Source organism: Sinocyclocheilus rhinocerous, unplaced genomic scaffold (genome assembly GCF_001515625.1).
Source record: "Sinocyclocheilus rhinocerous isolate Xijiao unplaced genomic scaffold, SAMN03320098_v1.1 scaffold612, whole genome shotgun sequence".
Classification (NCBI taxonomy): Eukaryota; Metazoa; Chordata; class Actinopteri; order Cypriniformes; family Cyprinidae; genus Sinocyclocheilus; species Sinocyclocheilus rhinocerous.
Window position 1 is genome coordinate 696,776 of NW_015625585.1, and position 19,364 is coordinate 716,139.

The following is a 19,364-nucleotide window of genomic DNA, read 5'->3' on the forward strand; positions in this document are numbered from 1 at the left end:
GACAGGGCATCACAGTATGGTAAGTGGCGTAACATTTCCGTCTCACGCTTGAGGCATTCGGCCAATCACAACACACTGGATAGCTGGCCAATCAGAGCACACCTCGCTTTTCAGACCGATGAGCTTTGTAAAAATTTACGCGTTTCAGAAAGGCGGGGCATAGAGGAGAAACAATAATGTACAGTATGTGGAAAATAATGTGTTTTTTGAACCTTAAACCGCATAAACACATTTCATTACACCAAATACACAAAATAATTTTCTTTTTAGCAACATCATATGACCCCTTTAAATATATTTTTATTTGCTGTATTATATTATATGTATTATACATTTTTCCATTATTGTTAATGAAAATAAAATTTTAAGATTTTATGAAGTACCTAAAACAGTAGTCTAAAACAATGCCTTTTTTAAATATATATTTGTCAGAATTTGAATTATTAAAACTGGGCATGTTAGAGGATGCTTTTTGAATGGAAAGTCAAGGTTGAAAGTCAAGTTTGGATTGGCATTGTCATTTGCTTTTATACCATGGTTTGTCTGAATACTCAATTCTGATTGGCTGGCATGCATTAAAACCGTTTAATGCACAGGTAGTTCCAAGTCAGTTTATTCACTGTTAGTGCTGGGCGGTATACCGGTTCATACCGAATACCGGTGTTTATTTTTGTTATGATATGAATTTTTAAAATACCGCAATACCGGTGTATGTCGCTTAAACAACGTTCGGAACGCGACACTGTTTGTAAGGGGTCTTTTTTCACTATTGCACTGTGGTGAGGGAACAGCTGTATGTGTTACTAAGCATGAAAGTTCCGAAACTGAAGCTGTAGAACTAAAAGAACGTGATGACACAGAAGAACTCATCCACAATATCCACACTGACCGTAAACCATGGCTTATCATTATTGAATGTTAAATGAGTCCTGGTAGGGATGCACATGTCTTCACAGAAACTGATATATGATGTTACAGATTCCGTGAGCTCGTCCAGATCGTTGGTGGCTACTTCAAAAACACTCCAATCAGTGCAGTCGAAACAGGCTTGCAATGCCTGCTCTGTTTCGTTGGTCCATCTCTTTACAGACTTTACTACAGGTTTAGCAGATTTAAGTTTACGCCTGTAAGTCGGTATAAGATGAACCAGGCAGTGGTCAGACAGAGCCCCAAAGCTGCTCTGGGGACCGAGCGATATCCTTGTGTGTGTAAACATACTTGGTAATAAAGCTCTTCTGATTCTGATTCTGATTCTGATATGCATCCTTTATTGTGGAGTAACAATGGTCCAGTATATTACTGTCTCTGGTGGGACATGTGATGTGCTGTCTGTATTTTGGCAGTTCACGGGAGAGATTTGCTTTATTAAAGTCCCCGAGAATGATTAAAACAGAGTCCGGGTGTTGTTGCTCTGTCTCTGTGATCAGATCAGCGAGTTTCTGTAAAGCTGAGCTCACGTGCGCTTCCGGAGGAAAGTAAATACTCACGAGAATGAACGAGTGAAACTCCCGCGTCGAACGGACGCGGGAACTGTAAGCCGTTTCATTAACGGCTTACAGTTAATGAAAAGCGCTTCTAGATCGGAAAAACATATTTTCTTTAACGCTGTAACATCTGTACACCACCTTTCGTTGATGTAAAAACATGTCCCGCCGCCGCGTGATTTCCCCGTTGATTCTGCGTCGCGGTCCGCTCTACACAGCTGAAAGCCCGGCAGATGTAGCGCGCTGTCTCGTCCGTTTTGTTGGGTAGAGAGCGGAGATTCGCCATATGAATGCTGGGCAACGGCGTTCTAAATCCGCGCTTCATTGACGCACACACACCACACAAATCACTCGCACAGAGACAGACAGAGAGAGAGATCAGAGATCGTGCTGCGCACAAACAGAAACATTCAGGAGCACAGAAACTTGTTGCCCGGAGACTTTTATTAATAAAATAGCTTACATACTGGATCTCTACATTATATTCATCAGCAAAGAGGGAGTAAAATCTTTGTTTTTGAAGTAATTAAACTCACAGCTTCATTGTTTGTAGAGAGAGAAACGCAGACACGGGTAATTCAGACACACGCAAATGACCATGGTATAAGCGGGATAATGTATGGCTAGCTTTAATGCACGACGTGGAGGCAAAGAACTACCTGACGCAATATATAATATTATATTATATTTTATATATATATATATTTATTTTTTAACTGGAAGTAAATTAACTATTGGCAAGATTTAATGCTGAATTATCTACAAAAGTAGTCCATTGGTCCTGCCTCTAGTCCCGCTTCCGGATCCACCGTCAGTCATATATGTGGGGAAAAAGAGGTGAGAATGAAAGGAAGTGCGTTTCGTATGTGTCTGTGAGAGCATTTCCTGAAATGATAAATTTGCACTGCTCCTCAGCCACAGGCCATTATTTCCTGCGTGCCTTTGCTTTGCTGCTTGAAAAGCATCTCCCCCTCTGACCTAATTTCCCATATTTTCTCTCTCTTCTCCTTCCTCATGGTTAGAGATAGAGTGATATATCAGCCAGGATGATTAATTGGCCGATATCTGGCCGTTTTGGTGCTCACTCAGGCAATTAACAATTTAATATTGTGTAAAATGAATGTGCATTTAATTTTTTTCTTTTTCTGTACACCTAATGTATTGTTATTAAATCGTATTATATTCATACACACGCACTTTTAATACCACTAAAAATTCAATAAAATTTAAACCTGGAAATAAATAAATAAAACAATGCTGGCTTTTTAGGCAGAGTTTCAAAGAAAAAGCCTATAAGGCCTATAAATTCTTCAAGCCTCAAGACTTTTTAAACTATTTGTTAAACTTTTAAAAAGTCTTTAAGACAACATTCAAAGTCTAAAGTCTAGTTAAACCGCTTTAAAAAAAACTGCAGTTATGAATTGCTTAGAATTTTAATCATGATAGAAATGGTAGTTTGTAACATGATTATAATTGTTTATTTTTCTATTTTTTGCTAAATACAAAGGATCATCGGTATATAAAAGTATCTGCTACTTTCAAAACAATCATAGATTCACATTTCATGGTGTTTTTTGGAAGTAAGACTCTTATGCTCAATGTAGCTGGTAGAAAATTTAATGGTGTGAAATCTTATTAGAAATTAACATTTTTTTTTTTTCTATTTTAAAATGTCATTTATTTCTGTGATGCAAATCTGAATTTTCATGTCACATGATCCTTCAGAAATCATTCTAATATGCCGATTTGCTGCTTAAGAAACATTTTATTTTGATCAAATGTTGAAAACAGTTGTGCTGCTTAATATGTTTGTGGAAACCCTGAACCTTTTAGGTTCTGCGCATTTTGTATGGCTCTTTTTTATACCTGACATGCTCAGTTTAGTTCACAGAGCTCCTTTTTAACCAGCTGATGTTCTGAATCAGGTGTGTTAACTAAGAGAGACGCACAAAATGTGCAGTGCTGTCGGTCTCCAGGACCAAGATTGAAAACCGCTGCTTTAGATATTGGCATCAGCCATTGAAAACCCCATGTTGGTCAATCCCACAATCTATTCTTCTATCGTCTGTTCCTCCCAGATCCCTCACATCAAGATTGGTCCAGAGGAGACTCCACGCTTGCCATATCTGCGCTTTGCCTCAGTGACGCTGTATCCTAGCAACGAGGACTTAAGCTTGGCCATTGTTGCCATCCTGCGCTCTTTCAGTTATCCGACGGCCAGCTTGATTTGTGCCAAAGCAGAGTGTAAGTCTGCAGGGAAAGCGCCGACACAGTCAACTAAGAACTGGCCATTCTTTCATTCTGCTGTTATAGATCACACTGAACCATTCACTGTTCGCATCACCCTTTAGAATTCATTTCACAGTAGCCAATTCACACTGCAATTCATTTTATCTTTAACGTAAGTGCATTATCCTTAGGCTCTGTGCCTATTATATGATGTTATTAACATCGGTGCCACTGCTTCAGCAAATTACATATTTTTATAAGATTAAACCTTTTATCAGCTTTATACATGTGGATTAATTTTTCTGTATTGTGGTGATAAAAATTGCATTCTATTCACGAAACATGTTGGTGCTGTGGATTAGCAGTTAGCACACATGCATTAGTTCATAGTGTAAATATGAGCAGCGTGAGTCCAAATTTGGTTTGCAACATTTTCTATTCATCTAAAAAAAACTGAATAAAGTATATAAAGGATAAAAGTAGAATAAAGGTCAAAATAAAACCAATAGGATGGGATTTTACCATATGTTTAACTGTTAAACTATAGTCACGGTTGAAGGGACTGGAAAAATGTTTAATTAAAAAGCACATCTGGCTTTCAGGTGATGTCAGATGTCAGAAGAAAAGTGCTATTCAGATTCAGATATACAGGACATCACTTTGAGGATTGTGTCAACATGCAGACAAATTTGTTGACTCAGCTTAATGAGAAGTAGTTAGCGCACTAGAGTGAAACATATGTGAGCCATTACAATGCTGACTGCAAGTTGATCTCTCGTGACTTGCTGATGTGAGCAGCTCTCGCTTGATTGGTATGGTCTGGGTAATGGTGCTTTGGTTTTATGCACCACTGTTTACTGCTATTTGCATATCTGCACTTATCCCATCCTTTTCCATATAATCATCACAGTCTGTGCTCATGTTAATGTGTAAGCGAGCATTTGTCTGTTTAAGATGCAGGTGGTTAAGTTTGTGCAGAGTTAGATGTGTTTGAGTTCTCTGCGTGCATTAGCATGCATAGATGTGCTCATCTACACATTGGTTCTTTACCGATGTGGATGTACGAGAGAGCATGGATACCACCACACAGAGTTAGTTTTTTTAGTTTTTTTGAGAAAGCACTCTTTCATCACTTCACCTTGCTGTTATCGTTAGCCGTGCATCTTGTTGACTGCTGTCCAAAATCAATGGAGTCACCATATGGATTTTGCGGTGGCTAGGGCACAAATTTATGTACATACGGAATTAACTTTATTGGCTCTCAAAGTCACTTAATTTGATAGTCACTGACTTTAATACGGAGGAGCAGGGTGGAAAGAAAGGTAAGGTTTACTGCAATTGACAGTTTATGAAAGTTGTTAAAAGTTTTTAAATGGTTACATGACATTTATTTTAATCACAACATGACATATTTTTGCTGAATGCCCATTCTGATATGCAGTCATTGTAAAAGAATTCTAATAATTTTTATGAGAGTTTTACTAATTTTTCACAAATGCCCAGGAATATACATTGACACTGTTTTTATAGTCGAATAATGATTTGGAATTTTATGCTACATCTCAGGCCTGCTGCGATTGGAGGAGCTTGTGCGTCACTTCCTTATATCCCGGGAAACACTCTCAGTCAGAATGCTTGATGAAAATTTGGACCCCACCCCCCTGCTGAAGGAAATCCGTGACGACAAAGTTGCGACTATTATCATTGATGCCAATGCATCAGTGTCAATACTAATATTAAAGAAGGTATGTGTGCTCATATAGGGGTCCAAAAGTCAGAGGCCACTGACAAAGATTATTATATTTTGATCTTTTTCTGTATTATTAATTTTTTTTTCCATTTCTTTTTAAATACAATTTGATGAGTTTAAGTGAAAGAAAATCTTGGATATTTACAGTATATATAATAATATTTTCTTTTATCTCAATGTTTTTAAATACAATTTGATGAGTTTAAGTGAAAAAAACTAGAATATTTACAGTATATATCATATGTAATTTTAATGTAATAATGATTATTTTATGTCATAACTTTTATCCTTGACTTACATTTTCCAAAATACCGTATTGGCCCGAATATAAGACGACCCTGATTATAAGACGACCCCCCTTTTTCCAGATGTACCTTTTGGAAAAAGGCTTTTTTAAAACCAAATCTTGTTTTTTCTCAGTAAAACACACTTTGTCTTCAATTATTTTGCAAATTATTTCTACAAATATTGCATATTTTTCCTATTTTAATTTTTGAAAGTATGGTAAAAACCGGTAAAATGTACCAACAATCACATTTAAAAAAAATACCCTTTTTGATATACCATTAAAAAAAAAAAAAACAGGTAGCCCATCTGAATTAGGACATTTAGGCTATCCATCTAATACTAGCCTACCAAAATCTTATTAACAGTAGAAGTTAAATCTTACTGTAGTCTTCAAATCTGGGTACTGTCTTACGTTTTAAAATCACAAAGGGAGTTTGGTCCCAGCAGGCTAACCTGACAGGCACGACTCATGCAGCTGTAAGGTTTTCTGCTTCTTTAGTTTTTACTCGCGATCTTTACAACACGCATTACATTACGTATTTCATGGCACACTAATTTTATGCGTATTTGGCACCACCTATTGTTGTGGGTGTATTATTGACATGTCAAAGGCTAGACCCTGAATATAAGACGATCTCGTTTTTTCAGATGTATTTCCAAGAAAAAAACATTGTCTTATATTCGGGTCAATACGGTACTTAAATTTAGTTTAAAAGGGATTTTAAATACCTGATTTGTTTTTTCAGACTTTTATATTCAACACAACTGAAAAACAGATCTGACATGACTCAACTGTGCCAATGTACAATAGTTTGACTTATGATTAGATTTCTGATATAGCTACAGCATATCTCTTGCTATTTCTCCCTGTCTCTAGGCCTCAGAATTAGGCATGATGTCAGCCTTCTACAAGTACATCCTCACCACAATGGTAAACAACCTTTTTTTCACTTTGACCAATGACACACTACCCATTCTCCCCTTAACCCACTTTCATCCAGTAACAGCGACTGCAGGCTTGGCCATTGACCAGCTCATCACTGATGCACAGCGCGCATGCATGCCGTTTATCATCATCATCGTGGATGAGGTTGATTATGTCATTGTTTTGAGGTCGCATATGCTTCTGTTGTGAGCTCAGGATTTGAATACGACTGTTACAAGTTAAAGTGAAGTAGCTAAAGCATTTGACCTTGAGAGGCAAATTGAATCATGGAAGATAAGATTTGAGACTGTCCAAACATATTGGTTCTTATGGTCTCAGTAAACGGCAAATATTTCATATTTAAAACATTTGGAGATTACAGATGTTTAACTTGCATTTTTTATTTCTTTCTGGATTTGGGAGGGAGCCAGAGCTCACTCTGCAGGAAGGCAGCAATTTAGCTGAGAGTGTGCCAACGAAAAAAGTCTAAAGATACACGAACAGGAGTATGAAAGAAGATGAGCTGAATTACATTTTATTGTGAATGTTTCATTTAGTAATGCACCATTTTTAAGTATCATTATGGCATCATAATGAAATGTCTATGTACATTTTTTATTAAGTGTGATTAAAATGAAATTCAGTCTATTTCTTTTTTTCCTCTCTATCTTAAAACCTCTCATTTGAGCTTTCAAATTCAAGCTTAGTCTTTTATTAATATGACTTTGGCAAGCTTTTTCCTCAGAACAGGGACAAATGCAGACAACCTCCAGGCAATACTGCAAATGCATACTAGATTCTTTGGTGGCTGTTGAGTGATCGCTTTCAGTAGCAGTCTCTAAAATTAAGTCTGCGTATTGAATGAGGTCATTTTCTTGTCAGTTTCACATAGTCAGGAATCTAATTGAGAGCAGAGGGAAGATGAAAGATACTTATCAAGCCCTTCAAAGGCAGTAACGTTATCTGTCATACCTCCATTCATAAACTCTACGTCAAGCATCCTCAGGAGGAATCAAAAGGCCTAATGCTACTGAAGGGGTCAATGACAGAACAAGAACATGCGGCTTCGCTTGAAATGCACCTGAACTCTAGAAGGTCTTAAAGTGTTGGGAATCTTCTTGGGGATCAATATACAGTATGTAGACATATTGGGAAGCTCTTTATGAATAACAGAATGGGTGTCTTTATACAGTAGGTGGAGTTGGATCCTCCTTCAGCTGCCATATAGATGGCAGCGGTTTGTGATAAATAATCTAAAAGCTGCTATGCTCGGGCACCAAGTGATGGATTCACCAATAGCTTTCCTACTGCTGCTACACGACTATAGAAAAAAGTCTTTGTCGACTTTACCATTGACAAACTCGCTGCCTACTGTACCTCTTGAGATTATCCACTTGCCAGTAAATAACAAAGCACAAGAGCTGATTGATTTGATAGACAAGATGAAAGGCTTGATACTCAAGGACAGCTAAAATAATGCCTTTTCTAAAATAATTTGAGCCAATTTTTAATGTTTTCCTTGAACGTTCCCAGTGGGCACCACTTACGTTGAGTGAAATTCTAGCTGGGTTGAATATTGCCTTCAGTAAATTACTGTTTATTTATGGATGAGGGCTTTCCCAATCCCGTAGGGAGCAGCGGTATTTGCAAAAACTCTAACTGGCCAGGCAAATATAGCTATTTTAAAAACCCATAGACCTTTTCAGAATGATATGTAAATATTGCATTTGAGTTAAGCACACATTTAGAGATGCACGATTAATCGTTAAAAGATCGCGATCTCGATTCAGACAACTACACGATCTCATTTCTAAATGACAACGATTCTCCCGTGTCTATTAAACCTTAGTCATACAGCCATTCATATTATCACAGAAATACTGGGATGAAAGTTTATAATTCAGATATAAACATTGATGTCTATGGTAGCGCGACCAAAATAGAGCAAATCCGCGTTTGAAAGTAACTGCCACATAACATTTGTGTCGATTGCATTGTTTAATTATTGTGAAAAGTGACTTAAAAATGTATAATTGAATGAATCATTTATTCAAGAGAGTCGTTCAAAAACGCTGATTCAACCAGTAGGTTTATGAGTGAGTCGTTAAATCATTGATTCAAACAACTTTTTCATAATTTTAATATTAAATTGGTGTATTATATTATATTTTAAATACATATTACACTACCAGCCAAAAGTTTTTGAACCGTAAGATTTTTAATGTTTTTTTTTAAAGAATTCTCTTCTGCTCACCAAGCCTGCATTTATTTGATCCAAAGTACAGCAAAAACAGTAACATTTTGAAATATTTTTACTATTTAAAATAACTTTCTATTTGAATAGATTTTTAAAATGTAATTTATTCCTGTGATTTCAAAGCAACATCTGAAACATCAAAGCATCTGAAATAGAAATCTTTTGTAACATTATAAATGTATTTATCATCACTTTTGATAAATTTAAAGGATCCTTTCTAAATAAAAGTATTAATTTATATAACCCCCCCCCCCCGAAAAAAAAAACTATTTTGTATCAAATAAATGCAGGCTTGGTGAGCAGAAGAGAATTCTGTAAAAAACATTAAAAATCTTACTTTTCAAAATCTTTTGACTGGTAGTGTATATTAAAATGGTTAATACTTCATTCAAATTAATTAAACACTTTTAAATAGACTTCAGCAATAATATTTTGCCACCTATTATTTTGTTTAGTTCAGAATCGTGGGAGAATCCTGATCTCTATTTGAGACAAAAAAAAATCATGATTCTCAATTTATCCAGAATCGTGCTGCTCTACACACATTAATGAAATCGCTAAACATGTGTAATATAGTTTTATACTGTAGTATGCACTGTAAAAATGGTTTTATTATGTTGAGTGTCACTTGCATCCATTTCTGTCATTTCTATCCAGATTTTCAGAGATTTCAAATCAGTATATTAGTATTTAAATTGGTAATTAAAGTTTATTATGAATAAAGTGGTTGAAAATTTTGTTTGATTTTACTTCAAATTAAACCTATGTTTAAGTTTGCAATCTCAGAGGGTTGAAGTCACACTACATCATTATAAGCCAAGATAAGACAAATCTCTGGATGAATGCAGTGATGGCATTGCAAATAAGTCAAACATATGTTTCCCTTTTACTTTTAAGAGCTCTTACTACTTAGCTTTACTGTGTTGCAGTGTTAATGGTCTAAAACCACAAGTTATTCAAATTCAATGATTCCGTTCTCATATTTTCACCAGTAGCCTATATGATAGCCTACTAAACGTCAATAAATAAAATATTAACTATATTCTCTCCAATAGGCAAACTATTACAGCACTTTTACTATATTAATAATACTTTTAAATAATACACACACCGAGTTTTTATCCTTAAAATGAATATTTAAATATTTATAGCGTTAAAGCAGTGTTGACAAGGCGTTAAAGAATATTCTAGTAAACTCACCTCAGCTCACGCTAACGGGATGATAAAACAGCGGCCAAACTGGGCTGCCTTGCAGTACTTGTTAACTGTTTGACAAAAATGACGGTTTACTGTGAGAAAATACTGAAATACTGTGAGAGAACCCTGAGTATTTTATACTTTAACTGTTAAACACTCGCCTGTATCGCGGAACCGCTGTAAGTAAAGGAACATCGCGCCTGTTTTCGGTAATGAGGAAAGGACTGTGCATGCGCACCAAGACAGACTCGTGTGTCAGCGCCCCTGATGGCGACCTAAAAAGTGTTCATTTAACACAATACCAAAAATTTGCTCTTTTGTAGTTGTTAATTATAGGTTTAATTAAACTATTTCTCAATGGCAAAACCACAGCATTGTATGTCCACAGTACTTTGGTCTCTCTCTCTCTCTCTCTCTCTCTCTCTCTCTCTTTGGGCAATTAAACTCAATTACCTACTATGTGCATTTTTGTGGCTATCAAGAAATGACCTTTGTTAAGCTTTATTTTAGGTCAAGTCTACATTAGTAGGAAACATAGAATTGTTTATGACAGTAAAAAAAATGTTGAATTGTCGTTTAGGGGGCTTTTAAAGGCAAGAATAAAACACGAATTGATTTTTTATTCACATATGGAAAAACTAGGAGGTTTGAAGGGGTTTGGAGTGTAGAAAAAAAATGTGCTGTACTGAAATAGATGCGTTGCTTTTTGTTGAAGAATTTAAAGAGGTCCTATTATGCTCTTTTACAAAGTCTTGATTTTGTTTCGGGGGTGTACTAGAACAGGCTCTCATGCTAGGTTGTTCGAAAAACGTTCGACGCAGTGCATGTGGTGGTCGGAGCGGTGCGAGAACTGAACCGCAGTCAGGAGATCGGAGTGAAGCCTCTGAGTTGCACGTCTTCACTCATCTGGCAGCACGGCACAAGTCTCATGAACTATCTGCGCATGGTATGTGTCACCATGGCTACCCCGTTGGCAGCCATTTTCTGACTGCTGCATTTGATGACTTTAGTGTTTAGTCTTTACAGCTTTTGTTACTGTATGTCACTTTGATGCTTGTGTCGTCTCTGATGAGCTTTAGAAGCCTAATCATCAGTGTCCTTGTTTTAATCTGGTTTTTATGTTGATGTGATTCCACTTGCCGCTGCTTATTGGCTTTTATAGGCTCTGTTAAAGTCAACATGAAATTGAAATTGACCTTATTTACTTTCTCAACATTAGTTCCCAGTCTCGTTGCGCACAGTTCATCAGTGCATGTTATGAAAAAAAAAAAAAAAATCTTCATAATCTTTGCAGCGGCCCCTTGGCGTCGATAAACAAGATGCAGAGAGTTTATGACGGCTGCTTTTCAATCTAACCCTTGGCTAATGCATTATTGTGCATTAAGTGTCGCTGAGCATCATTTAACATCATCAAGAAACATTTAGCACAGTTCAGCACTGTGAAACTATGCAGAAAACACTGTGAAACTATGCAGAAAATGGCAATAACAACAGCAAATGTACCAACTTATATATATACAGTATCAAATTAAATATATAAAATGAATAATTAAATTGAATGACACAAAATTCTAATAAAATTATTATAATATAATTCAAGTTCATTTAGAATCTTGCTGAATTGATTTCACAGGCCTCATAGGCTATGCTACTACAACCACAAAACATCTTTTTATTTATACAAGTTAATGATAATTTTTTTAAATAAATGCGTTTTTTCACAAGTAGCTGGATTGCTTAATGGGCCGCCCTTGTCACGGAGCCCAGGACAATGTTCCTAGTTGCCCTGTCCATTGACAGCCCTGATGATGACCAATGCAGCATGACTTTTATGTCCTCTGTGATGATTAAACCCAGCCACAGTCATTTTACAACTGACATTAGTTTCAGAGCAATTATTAACTGTGCCCTTAACACCAGATGTGCATTGTTTATTGCAACCTGTCTGAAGGTCTGCTTGTATTTTATTATTTTAATGCAGCTATTATACACTGTGAGATCCTAGATGGTGTTTGTGTTGTCTAGTGCACTCTTTCATTCATTGTGTCCCTCCATCTGTTTTGCAGTTTGTCCATCACTCCATCATTTCAGCACTCCATTTGGCACCTCCTCTCGTCCGCCATTCTCGGTTTGTCTCCATAACTCCAAGTGTTTACCTCCCTTGCCAGTAATAATGAAAACAGTCATTACTTTTGCGATTGCATTTGGTGATGCCGGTGGAGCAGAAGTGACACTTCACCTTAACTTTCTTAATCATCTCAAAGTTTGTCCTCTGGCTGTCTCTTCTCTTTTTCTCCGCCATCATTTCTATACCTTAATATTGTAGGTCAAAATTAATGCTATTTGTCATTCTTGTTTGTTAACCTTGGTTTAAATCCCCTCTCTTTCATTTTAGATAGAGTATGATGGCCTAACAGGCCGCGTGGAGTTTAACAGCAAAGGCCAGAGGACCAATTACACACTGCGTATTCTTGAGAAATTCAAGGGGGGTCACAAAGAGGTAACGTGCACACACACACATGTCTGGTTAGCTATTCTTGTGGGGACTCTCCATAGGCGTAATGGTTTTTCAACTGTACAGACCGTATATTCTATTGCCCTACACCAACCCTACACCTAAACCTACCCCTCACAGGGAACTTTCTGCATTTTTAGATTTTCAAAAAACTTCATTCTGTATGATTTATAAGCTTTTCTACATGTGGGGACCACAATTTAGGTCCCCACCGTGACATGAGTCCCCATGAATCTGTGTGTATTCAGGTTTAAGTCTCCACCAGAATAGAAAAACAGGTACACATAAACTCATTTTCATGGACACTAACTCCGGATTTTATCCAGAATCACGGGAGAGGTTGTGAGGTCTAATGAATGGGTGGTAGCTGGAGTAATCACCACTTCACTCCTCTCTTATTGATCATAGTATTGATCCCTCACTTCATGCTCTTTTATCTCTCCTTCATCCCCTCGTCTTATTCGCTCAACTCGTTTATTCCTGCCGGTTTCCCCCCTGCGAGATCAGACATGTTTTTAAATGGGTTGCAAATGATTTTATATGATTTAGCTCTTTCAGCGAAGATTTGTTAATGAAAGTAGTCCTAACTGTGCTTAGTCTTTGTTATTAAAATAAAGCTTTTTTTTTACTTCACGTGTGCAGATCGGTGTCTGGTACTCCAATAACACGTTGGCTATGAACTCCACGTCTTTAGACATCAACGCATCTGAGACTTTAGCTAACAAGACGCTCATCGTCACCACGATACTGGTAAGAACTTCTCCAGATATGACTCCATTGGCCTTGTTGGCAGGAGCATTTCAGACCAGAGATAATTGTGAATTATAGGGGTTTTACAGATTTGGCACTCACTCGTACAAGCTTTTCTTATTCAAATCTTGCACATGAACAGGCAAAATCTTTTTAGAGCACCTCTCTAAACCCAATTGTGCATTAAGGTATCGTAAATGATATTATGGACTCTATAGATGTTTGTAAAAGTAATGCATTATTTAAAGCAGGGAGGATATGAGAGAATTAAAAAGCCTTGCTTGTCTACACAGAGCATATACAGTGTAAAAATGTTGTTTCTTGGGTTTATGATTGTAAGAGCTTACTAGATTCCAACTTGAAAATCTCAAAACATTAAATTAAAGGGATAGTTCACCCAAACATGAAAATTATGTCATCATTTACTCACCCTCATGTTGTTCCAAACCTGTATGAGTTTCTTTCTTCAGTTCAACACAAAAAGAATGTTGGTAACCAAACAGTTGCTGGTAGCCATTGACTTCCATACCATCAACAGTTTGGTTACCAACATTTATCAAAATACCTTCTTTTGAGTTCAACATAAAAAAGAAATTCATACAGATTTCGAACAAGTGGAGGGTGAGTGAATGATGAAAATTATTAATTTTGAGTGAAATATCCCTTTTAAGACTAAATTCATTCATGCCATCACAAGGTAGGTGTTTAGGCAAAGCTACATTGTTCTGTCGAATGCATTATTAAAGTCATGTTAAAATCAACATCAAATCAAAATTGATTTTATTTACGTTCTTAATGCTCTTTCTTAGTCTTATTGTGGAAAATTCATCAGTTCACATTTTTTTAGTTCGAGCTATTGGATGATATTAACCAAGGTGATGTTAATTAACATTGTTTTTAGCAATAATTTCTATACCAGCTTTCAGTCTCATTCCATTCTGGTATATAACGCCTACATCTCAGCAGCCTATCAATTCCAGATGGATAGCACAGAGAACTGCATTGCATTTTTTCTCATTTCACTCTGAAATATGTCAAATTATAAAAAAAAAAGTGGAATGTAAATTAAAACCAACATAATGATAGTTGCAATATTTTCTATAGAAGCTTCATTGAAAGCATCCACTTTCACTGCATCATTATTCATTCCACTATCATACAATGTTGCTTCCAGGCAACAAACACATTTAAGCAATTCCTAATAACATAAAAACTGTATCAGACTCTAATTGTTTTAAAATATTTTACTGTTTATAATTCTTCTGTTTTTTTTTGTTGTTGTTTTTTTTTGGAAAAACAAATCAAAACAACCACATGGAATACCAAGTCATCCCTTCATTATTAACCATCTTATTTGCATCATGTGCTTGCAAAATGAAGAAAACAGGTTTGCTATCCAGAGGCGACATCATACTGTAGAAGATATAATATATTCAAACCAGGAAGCTGCAGCCAAAAAGGAACTTTCACATGTCAAGGCCACAGAAGCACCGTTTCATTGGATTTTACTGCCATTTCATGGCTTAACACCAATCAAAATGCCACTTAAACTGCATGGCTATTGCCTTTCATTGAGTTTATGGCACTTCACTGTATAGAAATTGAGAGTGGAATATTAGAGCGTTAAATGTTACCTTCGTCCTGTTTTATAGGAAGATCCATATGTGAAGCGCAAGGCGCACTACCAGGACTTCCAGGGTAACGATCAGTACGAGGGATTCTGTGTGGATATGCTGCGGGAGCTGGCAGACATTCTGAAGTTTTCCTTCCGGATCAAGCTGGTGGATGACAGGCTGTATGGAGCTCCAGAACCTAATGGCTCATGGACTGGCATGGTGGGGGAACTCATCAACAGGGTATGCATGCCTGCTCGCACGTTTGTAATTAAGCTCTGTGGACACATTATGTAGAAATGGAGACACTTTCCAGCCACGCTGACCCTCAATGAAACTCCTGGGCTTTTATAAAATGGGCTTCATTTGCTTTTATTTCCATTGAAAATAGGGCTGTGCAATTAATCGCATGCGATTGTCATGCGCATCTCGTCAGTAAAGCCGGTTAAAATGCACATTCCTTGTGGCGTATTGCTTTAATGAAAATGCAGCAACAGGAATATAATAAAATATATTTATAATATTTTTTTTTGTTTACATTATATATAAATGTTTAATAATGTAATATACCTGACTATACCAAACTAAAACACAAATGTGCTTTTTATGAAAATTTCTTTTATATGTTCATATGTTTGAATGCAGCTAGCTGGATTTCCACACTGGACCTTTGCCAGCTGATGTTTCCATTAGAGTAACGATTAGTGATATTAGTGCTATTCGCACTAATGCTAAAAATAATGGCGGCAGTAATGTCATTCTATTAACCCCAGTGTGGGCAGGTCTCGGCAAAGCCCTTTTGAAATACGGCAACACACACACATACTAATCAGTTAATTCTGAGTCTAATTATTCTGTGGCACTATACCATTACAGCTGTTCCTGCCAGTGTATAGTTGGCACTTGTTGATGTACTGTGTGTGCAAACTGTGTGCGCACACATACCGCCCATCTTTCTCCATGGATACGCACTTGAGCTCTTGCTTGACACCAGCGTTTGATGGTTTACAAAGCTATCTCTCAGTAATCAATTAGGCAGTAATTAAGCAGATTGAGAGATATGTGAGGTACACTTGGGTTTTTTTAAGCAGAATAAACTAATATCGATCGCCCCTACTGTTGGGGAAACTATTCTACTTGACAAACTACAAGCTACTCATGATTTCCAATAGTTCAGATTGACAAAGGTAGATATTAGCTTCTGATCAAAGCAGTTAATTACATCAAAGTATATATAATATAGTGTGTGTGTGTTTATACATCAAACTTATTAATAATAAACAAATTATTATTATTATTATTTTATGAACTGATTTACTAAGTGAAACTTGTGAGACTCCAGATTTTCCAGTGTTTGTTTGGCTCTAAAGCTCTATGTGAAGTACAGTGTGAAAACAATATATACCATTTTTTTCTAAACTGCACCTTGAAAAAAATAACTTCACTTCTTTAGAAACAGTTCATCTACTGCCACACTACTGAAAAATGCAGTTAAGTTAGTAGCCTCACTACTTTTAATTAGTTACTCTAACACTGTCACCCCCTCCTCCTCGAGGAAGGAAAGAAAAAGGGCAAAATAATGCCACAGTGGGTTTTTTTTATTCATTATTGTTCTTTTCCTTCCTCAGGAACTTTCACTCTAGTGCTTTTTTATGCTTTCCCCCTTTATTTTTCATGCGTATCCCGTGTTCCCTTCATTTCTCAAGGGCACAATATTCCCTGTGTCCTCGCTGGAAGCCTGTCTTTACCATCTCTCTGTTCTTAACCATTCCTCATTCTGTATCTGTTTCTTCTCTCAAGGACCGTCGCTTTATTTCTCCCCCTCGCTCTTTCTGTTTTCTTAGGGCTGTATTGTACTCTTTAGCCCTGTTTTTCTATCTCTCTCCTTCCCTGTAATAAATAAATCTCTTTCCTTTTACCCAAGGACTCTCATATCGAATTCTTCCATCAACCCAGGCTTCTTCCAGTGCACTTACATCCTTTTATTATCTGTCCATATCCATCCAGCTGTCCAGCCTTGACTTTCCCCTTTTCAATTCTTTGCCCATCTCTTTGCTCTTTCTCCTTGCGCTAAATATCCCTTTTCTTTTCTCTGCCACTCCTTGTCTTCATGAGTGAAGCTCTGATAATGTCAAATGCTTTTCTTCTTGAGTGCTTCTTGATACCAAGGTCAATGTTTAGCGTGGGAACACACGTGGAGCACAAACAACATGAAACCAAATCACAGGCCTATTTCCAGTCAAGCATTTTACAACTGGCACAGCGGTATGCTAATGAGTGCTTAGCAACATCACTAAATTATCACCACAACTGAGAGGGTTGATAGTTAGTATCTGTCAGTAAAACTGAGTAAATTCAGTCAAACTCAGTGTGGTATGAACCCTGAAGCGTACTTGTAGGTGTACCGGAAATCCATCAGGTTTATTTGAGGTCATTTTTTATAATACGTTTTAATGTGCATTTAGTCTTTAAAACGTTTCGGTGACTGAAAGTCGCTCAATTTAAATGGTTTCAAATTATAGAGGAAGTACATGTATGCCTGATTTTACACAGCAAGACTTCAGCCATTTCTTCAAAGCTTTTTGTATAAGCTGATCTATGAATAGAGCACTTAATTTTGTGTTAAATAAATGAAATTCAGAATAGACTTTTATGTCTTTTGCAGTAGTCTGTTTGAGGTCATCTGTGTGCTACTTTATCCCAACAAACTCCCTGTTATTAGACATCATGGATGACGAATATCTTTGCAAATGTAATTTCTGCAATAGTATTGGTTTTAATGCGTTTGCGTGATGCTGCATTCAAACGGGTGTCAGTATAACCAGAAATGGCTGTTGTATCAGAGTGCACTATAACAAACTAGTTATGCTAATTCTCTCTTTTTCTCTGTTTGTTACAGAAAGCAGATCTGGCAGTGGCTGGATTTACCATCACATCGGAGAGGGAGAAGGTCATCGATTTCTCCAAACCTTTCATGAACCTTGGCATCAGTATCCTGTACCGCGTCCACATAGTAAGACGCATCTTTAATATACTGAATTGTGACTTTACTATATTGGTTTTTATATATTGGAAATTATTTAATTCAGCTAATAGCTCAGACAGTAAAGTTCCATTTAATAAAAGAAAAAGAAATGTTTAAACACTTAATATATTATCCTTGGATATATAGTATTCTTTGGTCAATATCACACAAGCTGTCAAGAACATTTATAATAATAATAATAATAATATTATTATTAATTTGTATTATTTTCTCACGAAACATCTAAATACCATTTATAATAATATGAGGTGCTTAGGGAGGAATTTTCATAAGATTTTGTATTGGTTGAATTATTATTTAAAGGGGTCATAGGATGCTACATGCACTTTTACAAGTTGTTTGAACTGAAATGTGTGTTGGCTTGCATGAAAATCTTGCATTCCTGTAGCTCAAACAGTAAACCATGATGCGAGTATAACGGCATCAGTTCCCTGAGAAGGTGCTTGTAAGGTGCTTCGGATACAAGCGCCTGCCTGATGCATAATGCATAATTGAATACATGAAAAATTGTTCATAATATTTTGTCCGTATCAAAACCAAACTTTTACCTCTTCATATGAAAGCATGCACTAAACAGAACAACAACAAACAGCAATTGTATCAGGAAAAGCTTTCAACTGTTTGGAGAGTCTCTGTCTGTAGAAGTGGTAAAAGCATTGTTTGGATTGTTTATGTGCTTTCTACAGGGCAGGAAGCCAGGTTATTTCTCCTTCTTGGATCCCTTTTCGCCAGCTGTCTGGCTATTCATGCTTTTAGCCTATCTGGCCGTTAGCTGTGTGCTCTTCCTGGCTGCCAGGTACCACACTGTCACTCAATACACACACATCTATTTTGAATATCATTATATTCACAGTCCAGTGTTCTTCCAGAAGTAACAGTACTCTGCTTCTTTGTTTGTTTGTTTCCCTCCCTCCATCAGGCTGAGTCCGTACGAGTGGTACAATCCCTTCCCGTGTTGGCGGGACCGCAGCGACCTGCTGGAGAATCAGTACACACTGGGGAACAGCCTGTGGTTTCCAATCGGTGGTTTCATGCAGCAGGGCTCAGAGATCATGCCCCGGGCTCTGTCCACACGCTGTGTCAGCGGTGTTTGGTGAGTGTGGCGATGTTTCACACTTCCATGGAGGTGTAAGAGACCATGCAGTAAGTCGAAGGGAATGCGCCCCGATCTACCTAAATCTACCCGATCTCCGGCCGCTGCCACAGCGCCAGGGCCCAAACCCTCCATCTGCTTCTGTCCACACGCTGTGTCAGCGGTGTTTGGTGAGTGTGGCGATGTTTCACACTTCCATGGAGGTGTAAGAGACCAT

General features: G+C 37.1%; 1 protein-coding gene across 1 annotated transcript in view; it reads left to right on the plus strand.

Moving 5' to 3' along the window:
* LOC107754066 (glutamate receptor ionotropic, kainate 5-like) overlaps nt 1–19,364 on the plus strand; it is an 87,199-nt gene that overhangs the window by 49,840 nt on the left and 17,995 nt on the right. The window contains exons 5-16 of the mRNA XM_016570386.1: nt 2,038–2,057; nt 2,256–2,321; nt 3,563–3,728; nt 5,280–5,458; nt 6,629–6,682; nt 10,927–11,076; nt 12,526–12,630; nt 13,288–13,395; nt 15,048–15,251; nt 17,908–18,021; nt 18,741–18,850; nt 18,974–19,147. Of these exons, the coding sequence (XP_016425872.1) occupies nt 2,038–2,057; nt 2,256–2,321; nt 3,563–3,728; nt 5,280–5,458; nt 6,629–6,682; nt 10,927–11,076; nt 12,526–12,630; nt 13,288–13,395; nt 15,048–15,251; nt 17,908–18,021; nt 18,741–18,850; nt 18,974–19,147 (1,450 nt within the window). The remainder of the gene's footprint in view (nt 1–2,037; nt 2,058–2,255; nt 2,322–3,562; nt 3,729–5,279; nt 5,459–6,628; nt 6,683–10,926; nt 11,077–12,525; nt 12,631–13,287; nt 13,396–15,047; nt 15,252–17,907; nt 18,022–18,740; nt 18,851–18,973; nt 19,148–19,364) is intronic.